At 39.2% G+C, this 12,520-nt stretch overlaps 1 protein-coding gene across 1 annotated transcript in view; it reads left to right on the top strand.

Annotated features, from left to right (window-relative positions):
* Window positions 1–12,520, top strand: part of BAZ1A (bromodomain adjacent to zinc finger domain, 1A) — a gene marked incomplete at its 5' end in the record, with an annotated part of 58,488 nt that overhangs the window by 1,527 nt on the left and 44,441 nt on the right. Inside the window, one exon of the mRNA XM_010281648.1 lies at window positions 10,344–10,487. Within this exon, the coding sequence (XP_010279950.1) occupies window positions 10,344–10,487 (144 nt within the window). The remainder of the gene's footprint in view (window positions 1–10,343; window positions 10,488–12,520) is intronic.

Genomic DNA, 12,520 nt, shown 5'->3' with positions numbered 1-12,520 from the left:
TCCCTACTCTATTCCTTTCAACCAGTGAAGTCTCAGTCTGCAAAGCCAGGACAAGAACAACTTCAGTAGAGTTGCTGCTTTCTGAACAGAAAACCTATATCCAAAGTTTGTTTCTATCTTTCTCATCTTTATACTTGCCTAATGACTAGACCCAGGTTACCACTAGTATTACAGTCATTTTTCTGAGAGAATAACTTTTTTCTTTTTTCTTTTTTAGAAACCTGAATATTATGAACTGTCAGTGTAGTTCAGCTGTTGGTTTTCATTTGCTCAATGAAATGCCTTTGTTTTCAATCTTTGAAGATAGTGTCAGTTTCCAAGCTAATAGTGAAAAGAATGCATTAGAAGAATAAACATTTTTCCCCCCAAGAACAATCCTCCTGTCTTTCTATTACTTTTCTAAACTCTCTGCTAAAATATTTATGTGTGTGCATCTTAGTTTTCATTTATGCTTTGAAAAGCTAGGCTTATATCTGATAAATAAGTCTGTCTCGTTTCTTCATTTTTTGAAATTCAGAATCTTTTTCACTTTTCTTTTTAGACCATCATAAAGCAGTTTTTAAGTTTGCCCTAACAAAATGGTTTCCACTTACCATGAAGATAGTGCTGTCATTTTTTTAATTCAATCATCTTGATTATTCAAAATTGTGTTAAGATACATATCTAACAATTTTGTGTTTATGTTCCACTTTCACTGATCGATATATTAATAGGATATAAGCTAAATTTCTTAAGCTTTTGAGGTGGGCTAGATATCATTCAAAATACTGGCGATGCAGATAAAATCTATTTACATTGAAAATTAACCTGATGGAGATAATGTTTTCAACTACATAAGTATAAATTTGTGTCTGGTAAAATGAAGCATGAAAAATTTGCCTTAGCTGGTTGTGTGCCACTGATATTCTAGACAAATGTAGAGCAGAGAGCTAGTACAGATCTTTAATACTAAATCCAGGAAAGAGTGCAAATAACATGGTAATGCAGGGGGATTTTTGTGCTTAGAGGTACATAATTAAGCATACGAAGTGGGAGGAGGTGAGGCATAGTTATTCTTCTGTCCAATTAGCAGTTGACTTCAACCTATGTTTTGAAGGACTACATTGGGGGATTAAGTATGCCAACTCATGTTGCTTGTAAATAACACAGCTGTTTAACAGAGCTATTTGCACGTGTTTGTCATGTGCAAATACATTTTTGTGATCTTTTCTAGGAAAATGGTCACAGTCCATCTATAGTGTAACGGCATCCTATGAGACCGACAGAATTGGCAGATCATGAAAACCCAGTTGTATTGTGGTGTTGTAAAGTGTCGTACTACATTTATGTATGAAGTTTTTTGCACCTGTAATGTCAGCAGGATCATTTGTTATCTGAGTTCTATGCATCATTTAATGCAAAGCCTACAACATAATGCATGTGTAGCCGGGAGTTACTCAAGAAATTTAAGTATTGGTATTTTATAACTCCTAACTTTGCAGGTGTAATATTCCTGTAGGATAAATTGCTTTGATGCAGCTTTCTAGACTTTGAACAAAGTATATGGGAGGGAACCCAAACACTAGAAGGGTTAGCATTTTGGCTTAATGTAAATGTTTTTATCTTGAGTATATGAAGTCGTCTATAGTACTGTAAGCAATGGACAGGTGATCTAGAAAGAGGACCAGTGCTTTGTGCAGAGGCTAGGAGAAGATTTTTTTGAGACCAGTGGATCTTGTATCCAACCCCTGTGTTCTAGTGGTTGCAGAATCTGATGCCCCATTGCTTTTTGTGGTCTTATGTCCTTATCAGGCTCTTCTGCTTTCTAGCCCGTTGTTGTGCTACTCGGTTTTGAATTTGGCTGTTTCCGCCTTGTTGCTGAGGTCTGATAGGAGGAACTTGGAGAGTTCGGGAGGTGTTCTGTCTTCTGTTTTTTTGGTATGTCTGGTGTCTTAACAGCTCTTATCAACCAGAAAGGACTGGGGGGCTTTCTCTGTAGTTTCTATGATGTGGCTTGTTCAGGCAGTTTCTGAAAGTGGCACGTGCAATTTGGTAATCTAGCAGAAGCAACAAGGAGATAGTTCTGCCTGCTCTTTCAGATGATGTATTGATTAAAAACGGCCAGCTTTCTTGGCTTGCACATGTTTGACTTTTTGGCCAAAATGGGGCTGACTTTTCTGTGAAGTGGCGGCTGTGCTATCCTTTAAAACATGAGCTGCTTAGATTCCCAGTTAAAGAACTGTAGGAATTGTGTAACAACATTTTCCTAGTACTGGCTTCACAAAAGATGCAATTATTTGAAACACTAGTCAGAAACTTCATATAATATAGACAGAAAACTTAATCTCAAACTAAGTTTGTCTGAGTTGCCAAGGAATTGCAATTGAAAACAGCTGACACTACTGTTACATAGAATGTCAAATTGCTGTTTGTGGAACGTAATTTATTGAAAAAGGCATGGCAAATATTTAAGATTTTGTTGGGGGGGAAAAATTAGAGCAATATTTCATGTTAACCATGGTCGGTTAAGATGTAAAATAGGCAGCTAATGTTTTAGCTCACACTTTTTTGAAGCAGAGGAAAAACGTTGACCACGTCATTGGTATTGCTTCCTATATTTGCGCTTCAGAACTGGAAGTTTAAGACCCATACCATACTAGCTGGATGTCTTTTTTTTTTTCTCCCCCCTGCAGGGAATGGCATCTCTTGCAGTAACCTGTCCGTTTGTGGCTGTCTTAGTACTGTGTTGTATTATTGGTACTTAAAACTTGTGAAATTGTTTTTCAATTGGCATCTGAAGCCAGTTACCTGAAAGTTGGAACTATGTGGTGTGGAAGGCCTACCTGAAATAACCTCAGTGAGTGCCTCAGACACACCACATAGAACCTACAGCTGCCTAACTCACTCAGCTGTAGGACCTGTTCTTTCCTGCTTGAGGTCAGCAGTGCGCTTCCTTTTTTCTTTTTTCCAAATTATTTTAATTTGCTGGAGCAAATGCTAGATGTAAAGCATGTGTAAACAACCAATTATGACTTATCAGGGTTCTGAGTCTGGGTGCTATCAGAAGAAATAATGGCTGTCTTTATTAGGGTGTACAGGTGAGCAGTGTGATAATTAGTTAATTAATCTATAAGCTTGCAGTCTGATTTGAGCAGTGAAGAGATCTGAGGTTTCAGGTTGGACAAGTCTACTAGCTCTTCAGCTTCCCCTCCCTGCCCTTAAAAATAGCTTATGTGATGATGCCTTCCCTTTCTGATGGAGGTTGGGGGACAACCAATTGTTTTCCATCAGTTAGTATGGAACTTAATTAAAGAGTCAACCATGTGCAGACTAAAATAGGCTGCTTAAAGGTAGTGTATAAGAAGGAAGAAATCGTACAGAATGCGTCAGATATGGAAAAGGAATATCTTTTTTCATTGAATTTGACCACTAGATGACACCACTGCAGAAGAATACTTGCCTAATGTCTGTGAGCAAGCAACACCAGCATGCTTTAAGAGAATGTAGTGTTTTTAAAATGAACCTACTTACAGAAGTAGTAGACAAAGTCCTCTGTTAGGAAGGTTGCTGCATCTGATCACACATTAGGTATAGGTTAACATCCTTTCTCTGCTCTGAATGATACGAGGACCATTGCCAAGCTGTTGGAAATGTAGATAATCACAGAGCAACCTTGTCTGTAAGTGAAACTTCTTTTTTTAACTCGTCAATTGTTTGGCTGGTGTCCCAGTGCTTTAGGACTGTTCATATTGGATTAGCCAATGCATTAGGCCAATTAAAAGATTTGCATACTGTTTTAATCTCTGTAAGTCTTATCTAGGGCACAGGAGGTATGTTGCTGGTCATGACTACGCCTAGCTGATACGGAGTTAGGATGGTAGAAGACAATCCTTGTAAGAGACCAGGTTATGGCTAACTTTCCAACTTTTTCATTCAAACTGGCAACAAGGTATTACTTGTTTATATATATAGTTGTCTTCTGAGCACTGGGATATGTTAATGTAAGACCACTAGGTAGTAAAAGGCAAAGTGCCTTCCATGTTTAGATTCTAACGAGTTATAGTGAATTTATATTATTTTCTAGTCCACCAGTGAATTTTTCCCTTTGACGTGTAGGCTTCAAAGCTGACTGGATGCAGAAGCACTGGAGCTAATGTCCACAGAATCAGAAAGTTATAGTGTGTTTTTGTAGTGGTGAGGCTTAAGCACAAGTTCCTGCATACAAAGAAAGTTTCCTACTTTATTTCGAAAGGTGAATTTGAATTCCGATAGCAAAGTTAGTGTAGTGCTTATGAAACAGCACAGCTGACAGTACTGGAGAGCAGCTTACCTATTCATAGAGCAAGTACAGTTTGCATTCTTCAAGCACTGCCATTTAAGGGTCAGTCAACTTCTGGCCTGGGAGAATCACGTTTAAGGAATTAACTTTCCACTGCCCTTAAGTCCTTTGAGATATAAATATATTTGTATTTGTTGACTAATAAATATATTTGTATTTGACTAATGGAAGCTATGAGATGATGATATCTCGGTGAGAACCTGCAACTCTTTTCTTACAGATTGTTGAACAGCTGTTACAACTATTTTTGGGTGCTGCCAATCTCTGTTAGCTCTCATTTCTGTGCACGCTGTCTACTTTTCTAACTATAAATTTAAAGGTACGGGTTTTGGTTTGTTTGTTTTATAATTCATTTTTTTTAAATCAGTACAATACTATGAACTGAAGGCTGGGCAGTCAAAACAATGCATATACTGGTGTTACTGTTAGTGCTGTCCTAATTCCACAGGAGACAGCTGATGCAGCTACTGTGTATATAGGGTTCTCTTGTCCTAAGCAAAGACATGCTACTTATTAGTTTCTTTGAAGCATACAATCTTACCTAAACTTGACAGACAAGTAAAGATGCTAGAACTCAAAACCAGTAATTCTTGCTGTACTTCAGGAAGCCGTTATGTGCATAAAACTTGTCTCCTTGTTGTGTGCTTTTGTTTTGTGTGTGCATTACACTGTACAAGTTAGCTTAGTAAAAGATGTCACTTATTCCTTCAGATCTTGTCTCACTTTTATCTCTAATTACTTTCAAGTGTATGAGAACTGTTAGGACACGGATATCAGTTACTGCACTTCTTTGACATTTACTTTTTAAAAACTTACTAAAAGCTGACAAAACAGAATGAGGCTATAGCTTTCTGGTATTTCTTGGTACTTGCTACTGTATCTTCTTGTATTACTCTTTTGGGGTTTCCTGTATTCAAGTAACTTTGCATACTATTAGAAAAGGTGTGCTTTTTTGATTTGGGCATTTGAAAAACTTTGCTTGCACTTGAGTGTCTGTTCTAAAAAGTGAATTTCCTTTTTGCTTCTGACTCGCTGATCATTGTTTTCTTTATGTTAAAAGTTGGCCTCTAAGTGTTGCAATATTTCTCCACCGCCCCATTTGCAACAGCCTTCTGCATCCAAGGGATGGTTTTTGTCTGCTCATTGTAAAGCATACAACAGGCACGTTTATAACTCACCTGGTCCTTCAAGGGATCTTGTTCTTTTGACTTGAAAAGAGCATATAGCAGAGTGCCAGGCTATTATATCTATCACAGTAATTAGTGCCAGCCAGATCAAAAGCTCTTGTGCAGAACGCTCAATTGATGGGCAGTGAGACATGGTCTCTCCTCTCACAGCTTGTAACTCTGGCCTTGGTTGGATGCGAAGGCCTACTCAGCATTTGGGAAGAACTTCTCTGAGTAAGTGAAAGTACTGATAATTGCAGGGTCAAGGTTTCTGCTTGACATTCTGTGATGGCTGGTTTTGGCCAGTTACATAGTGGAGTGCAGTTTCTCTTTCTCTTCTTCAGATTGTGTTCTTCTACTGCTCCAGCAGAGGTAGGTGGAGATACCTGCTTATCCTGCAACTTGTAATAGCTTGTGTACATGCCTTTGAGTCGCTGAGCTGAATGAAAGAGAATTGACAAGTAAGTTATACTTACCCTTTGTTCTGGGTTTTCCTGAATCACTCTCATCTTGGACTACTGGTGAGTTTGAAGCATGTACCATATCTTGCCCAACTACCTTGTTAGGTGTGTGGTTTCCCTGCAACAGACTTTCCTACTATCCCAGTGTTCACTTGCCTAGATGTCACTTTTCAGTTAGGAAGGATAAATTACTGAAATCACTGAGCTACTCAAGAAATTATAGTGTCTCAGGGCCTCTAAATGAGGGAGGTCCTACTTTTTCTTCCTCCTCTGCTTTTGTCAGTGGCCAATGTTTGCGTCTTGCACATGCTGTAGTTCTCATCAGATCCTTCAATGAGCCACTTGAAGCAGCTGATAATGACACAAACTTACCCAGCTCTTCACATTGGGTTAGTTTTGGGTTGTTTATTGTTTGGGGTTTTTTGGTCAGGTAATTTAATTCAATTTAATGGCACTCAATAAATGATACGGAGTGCCAGAGCTACAAAAAGCAACCACTGCACCCAGTATGTGGCTGGAAGGAGGAATGGCAAGGGAAGATTTCCCCCTTTGGCAGTCTTGAACTGTTAAGTCATCTCTGCATCTCATGGAGCAGCAGCCTGAGGCTCCAGGTGCAATTTGCTTTTGTACACCTTCAGCCTGCTGCTTCCTTACCATTCTTCTGGGAAGGTTCAGTCCAACCTTGAAGTTTTCTGCTAGGTTGTGTTAAGCTGCTCTTCAAAACACAGCCTAGAATCGTTCTTCTAGAGAAGGACTGACGGAGTTGGGTTTCTGGAGAAACTATGTCCGGCACTGCAGTCTCCCATCAGTGTCTCTTGTCCCTAGATTGCTGGAGTCAGTTACATTCTTTCACCTCTGCAGCTGACCATCCCTACACAAAATTCATGGAAATCCGTGGAAGATTTCAGGGTTCTTTTCTGTTTGAGAGAGGAGGAGATGTGCACGGGTATTTTAAAAAAATTACAGTGGTGGTATCTCTTCTGGCTTTGTGTTTTAAAACCTTTGGGCTCATGTGGTGGTGGTGTTTTTCCTCAAAAAACCCCCAGATTTAATCATATAGGCCAGGCACATCTTGGAACCTTTCCCATAACATGAGACCTCAAAGAGCTTGGTTTCTGAGCATAGCAAAACATAAATGTCAGCGTAAATGCCATACGTGGGACCAAGTCAGAGGACCTCTATCCTGTTGTTGATGGCCTGTAGTGCAGAAAGAGGTATGCAAACCTGTTTGAGTATAGGGTAATCCTTTTGCAGGTTTACTGTTCTAGCTTTTGGCTGTCCATGTCTGAGCTAGAGTTACTGGGGCTGTTGTATAAAAGTTCACGATGGCTCTATTCTCAATTTATCTGATCCTTTTTCTGAATGGCTTTGGGATTCACTTAGTGTGGCTGTAAGCTTTTTCACGATATTTATTGTTATTTGAAGAAAGTGCTTGCTGACTGAGGGGGATATGAGGGTACGTATTTATTTACTTAATGCTGATGTCATCTTAGATTGAGGTGCCCCCAGTTTGTCTTTTATGGGAAACAGTGAGCGAGCGATATAAGCTCTGTAAAGATCTTTAAAGGTATCCTCTTTAGAAAGTATTGCAAGTAGTACGCTTCAGTTGAGCCTCTTGCTTCAGCTTTCACCTCTGCTGTTTCACGTGCCTTATGATACAAAGTGAGAGTTGTAGTAAGTGAACTGAGGGAATGACTAGGTTATTGGGAATAGCAGACCTTCATTCACACTAGAAGCAGAGCGTATTTGCCTCTCAACCCAATTCTCAGTGAATTGGCTGCTACTAGCCATGATTTGACTGTAGCAAGGCTAAAAAAAGTCTTTATTCATAGAGGGTATTATTTCTGTAATGCCAGAAGGAACGGTTGCATCACTTCCTTTCATCTCCTGTCTATAAGTAAACACTAAATTTCGTTGGATTATGCTTTTATTGAGCCAGCTAACCTGTGTTTCACTTGATTCCTTCTCTGAAGATTTCTGGTCATGATTTGAATGGAGGCATAGAGGATGGAGAATCACTTGCTTCCTGTGGTAGCTTATTCCATTAGTCATTCTCTCTGTTCAATAATAAAAAGGAAAAAAAAAAAAAGGCAGCTGTGTTGGGGATGTTGCTACTTGCTGAATCAAGTTTATAGAATATATAATTTCCGTTCCTACAGAAGGAGATTGATACCCTGTAAATTACAGGACTGTCTGATGGATAAGCAGGTAAATTAAGTCTTGGTAAAATACTAAATAGGTGACTAAATAGTCAAGTCTTTTGGTCCAGGAGGATTGAATCGTGTGTGTGTGTGTGTGTGTGTGTGTGTGTTAGCCTCTTTGTCCTTTCATGGCATTGGGTAGCGTAGGTTGCGATTTAGCTTTCATGTGGCTGTTTTACTGCGATTGCAAATTTAGTGTGTATGCGCTCCCTCTAGTGGCTTTCAAATAGCAAACAAATTAGAAAAAGTGTCAGTAGCTTTAAACATTGGTGCTTTTGATTATTTTTCCATTAGAAATTAATATAAAAGTATTTTTAAAATTGATTTGAACTATCTAGGAAATATATTTCATAATAAGAAACAAAAATAATTCTACTAAGAAGTCTTTTTTTAGCAGGTGATCTTTGTTGGATTTAAAAAAAACATCCTAATAGTACACATTCTGCCATGCAGTCAGCTCCATATTATTTAGTATGAAGGGGAGGTTGTGATGTTCCCAATATTAGAACACCAAAATACTGTAATGATAGACTTTTCTCTTGGGACTCAGCTGGAGTCTGCTTCTGGGCCAGAGCTTAATAAGCCTGGCTGGACCTGGACTTACCTTGTGAACAGCCACTAGACTCTGTCTTCATTACATACGTCAGTGCTCTTGGTTCCTTACACAGAGTCTGTATAGATTTGTACAGTTAATGAGCTTGGGCTTCGCTCACCGGGAAAACGTGTCTTCCAGCCCCAGACCAGCCAGCTTTGGAAATGGGACCAGCTGCATTGGAACAGCAGTGAGTCCAGCAGACTCCGGCTGCCTCTGCTTGCAGGCAGCTCAGGTGTCTCTATGGATAATTAAACATTGGTCATATTGTTGTCTTTAGGAATATATAGATTTAATAGGTTGGTGTGGTTTTTTTTTTTTTTTTTTTTTAATGACACATCCCATTGGAGCATCCTGGAGCTCTCTCCCTGTGGAGAGAGGCTTGGGGAAGACAGCTGCAGGCACTGTGTTACTGGTCCTAGCTAAATTCACAAGTGAATACAACCTAGGATATTTCAGTGTTTTCAACTTTTCTCCCTTTGTCCCTTTCTTTTTTCCCCCTCAGTGTGTGCAGGTTTTTGGATAGTACTGTCTGCTCACAGAAAGAGGTGTTTAGGAAATACTGTGACGACACTGTTTCCTTTTTGCCAGTGTTCAGTTTAGATAGAAGAACACTTAGAATTTGTCGTTATAGATTTGTTGGGTTGGTTTGTTTGTTTCTAACTTAGGCATGGTGCCATGCTAATTCAAGCCCTGTGCTTCACATATTCTTCATTTTAGTCACTTCAAGTGACAGTGTTTGGTGCCCATAGAAGAGAATAATTATGTGTTTTTTCTCCCCCCTCTCTTGGAGCAGTAGTATCTGACAGCATCCATTGACTGGGATAGTTAATTTTCATGAAGCATACAAGGCTTTAGGAGATTAAACAAAAAAATATGAACTATGGAATTCCAGAAAGGGGTGAAAGTTAGTGGTTAAGAAACAGCTATAATACAGTTACCCAGCATGAAGTGTCGATTAATTACTCTTTTAATATGTAGTTAATTCTGCCTTTTATAACTAGCATTCAGGATGGCAAAGGGATAGACTTGTTTGGTCAATTGTGTGCATGCCAGATGGAGCCTTAATATGTGTCAGCAGATAAATGGGCCATTATTAAGATTAGATGCATAATGATCATTTCAGCCTTGTTTATTTAGGTCATCGACAGCCAGTAGAAGATCATCTCTTACAAGTAAAAATACTTTGGGATATGAAAAATCTTTTGCTTTTCTTTGACTACTATAAAAATAAATGTAAAAGGTTTGGTTTTAAAGTAACACATTAAGTTAACTTTTAGTTTACTTAAATGAGAACTGAAAAAAAAACCCCAAACCCCAAAACCAAAACCCAAACATAAATAGTTCTACCAGTGACTTGATTTGTTGCCCTGAGTGGTGAAGCTAATAGCTGTGTAAGCAGATGAATTTGTTCATTTATTACATGGAACTCATGAAATTAATATTTTAGCTAGTATTTCAGCGCAAGGCTCTTAGATATTTACTTAAGTAGACAATACAATTTTAAGTTATTTATGTATTCTTAAAATAAAATCTGGTGCAACTTTAGACTCCTTGCACTAATGAATGACTTTGATGGTAATAAATGTCTGTGTTTTATTTCAGGTTGCAGTGTAAGATTTTGGAAGTAATAGCTCCAGCCCATCACAATGGAATGGCGAACGGCCACGCCAGCAGCGCTGACGGAGACACAATTATCATCAGTGACAGTGACGACTCAGAAACGCACAATAGCTCTGCACAAAATGGGTAAATGATACTTCTACAGTAGAAAGCATTTGGGCTGGGTAATGAGACTAAAGCAGACGTGGCAGGGTCTGACCAAAACAAATTATTTCATCTGTATGGATCGTGAGTGTTCAGCCAGCTGAAGGTGACAAGCTGAATATTCACAGGTGCCAGTTATGCTATGTGTAATCCACCAGAGAACTGTGCATTATGAGAAATGGAGTACCTAAAGAATAATCATTGTTAATCTGTTTGGAATGACAGCATTTCTGTGGAGAGATGGTGGAAGAGTCATGTATGCCTATCACTAGTCCTCTCTGTGCTGCGATAGCTTGGAAGATGCAGTCATGTTCTGCGTTTCTACAATCTGGTACTACTTTGCATGACGTATTACTTCACTTCCATCATAGGGCTCAGAGTTGAGATCGCCTTATAATAAGAGGACATGGTCTTACTAGAACTCTCTGGAAAGACTTTTCAGAGACTTAATGTGTTTGTGACCAAAATACAAGAATGTACAAAACTTGCTTCATTGTACATGTGTCCATATAAATATATACTATTGTATTTAATGGTTTTAATTATGATTTTAGGTGCAGTGAAACAGTGTGTGTCCTGTCTTAAGGCACTGCCTATAGGCTAGCATAGGTTAATAACATTGTATAAGCGAGCTTCTTGGCTATAATTGGTGTTTAATTTGGAGTATCCCTTTACCAACCAGTAATTGAGCTTATATATACAGCTTATACTAGCAGTATGATGAGAAGAAAGATTTCTGTGCTTCACAAGCACAATGTTGATGAAAGAAGAGGGTTTGAAGTGGGCCCCAGTCTTGTATCTAGCAACATACAGGCTTTACATGAACTGTCACTGACTTTGAGATGTCATGTGGATGCAGAAGTTATTCTCATTGATTGCTGCATGAGGACTTCCATGTCCAGACATGCCTTGAGTAGCTAGGGTGGGGCTCCTCACTTGGCTAAGAAAATAATGTGGGATAAATAATTCTTGAAATTCTCTGCTGTCTCTTGAAGGCAGTGTCCACGTTCTTCATGAAGAGGGCCTACATCTCGGAGAAAATAAATGCATTATCTGTGTTCCACAAGGCATATGGCACTTGAAAGGAGCTTATTCTTGGAATAATGCAAGCGTGCACAGAGCTGACTGTGGGATTGATCCCTTTATGTTGCTGTCACTTCCATGCATGCAGGGCTGGTAGTAAGACCGAGTCTTACACTCCCAGTCAGTCTGTGGTCCTCCCTAGCTGATTACTAATTTTGACAATGCAGAAAAGGGGGGCAAAATAATGTCTTTCTCTTAGAAAGAGAAATCTTATGAGAATATACAAGTTTGTGAAGCACTGTTCTATGGCACATGTAACTGACTTTTATGCTACAAGCTTAAATTGCAAACCTCTTACAGCTTTAAAATGCTTACTGGAAGTTTTAAGCAAATCTTTTCATAACAAATGCAAGGGTTCAGTAACACTCTAATTAGTTTCTGGATATATTCTGAGTGTATGCAAACTTGGAAAGTATTATTTGCTGTACCTGTAAAACCTATCTGAAAGTAGAGCACTGTTACCAGTTTTTGTATATTGACATCTAAGATTCTTTATACCCTTCCTCATAACAATAAGAAATCCTACTGAACTGAGTGACATCATTTTGCAGCCCTTATCCTTCAGGGACTATATGCTACTGCTTATGGCAAAACTTGGATGTGGAGAATATGGATGTTATTCGCTTTGGGACCGGTGTGGAGTTGATATGTGCAGAACCACAGTTCTGCCTCCGTCTGCACACAAATCTCCGGGTTTTGAGACCCAGCCTCGGCGCAAAGCTGCGGTGCCGTTAAACAATGGTACAGCAGATGCTCGGTGTGCCTGCGGGGGGGAGGGGAGCACAGCACAGATTGATGGGCCATCTGCAAATATTTTTCCTAAAGAATCTGTAAGGCTAGAGAATCTTAACTGAAAATAGATGTCATTAGAGATCCCAACCTTTCTCTGACCCCGCTTCTGTCTGCGAGGGGTAGAAATAGCCACGTGTTCT

The sequence above is a fragment of the Phaethon lepturus genome, unplaced genomic scaffold (assembly GCF_000687285.1).
Source record: "Phaethon lepturus isolate BGI_N335 unplaced genomic scaffold, ASM68728v1 scaffold35212, whole genome shotgun sequence".
In the NCBI taxonomy this organism is placed as follows: domain Eukaryota; kingdom Metazoa; phylum Chordata; class Aves; order Phaethontiformes; family Phaethontidae; genus Phaethon; species Phaethon lepturus.
The sequence above is the reverse complement of the archived record's forward strand: the minus strand, read 5'-3'. Positions and strand labels throughout refer to the sequence as shown.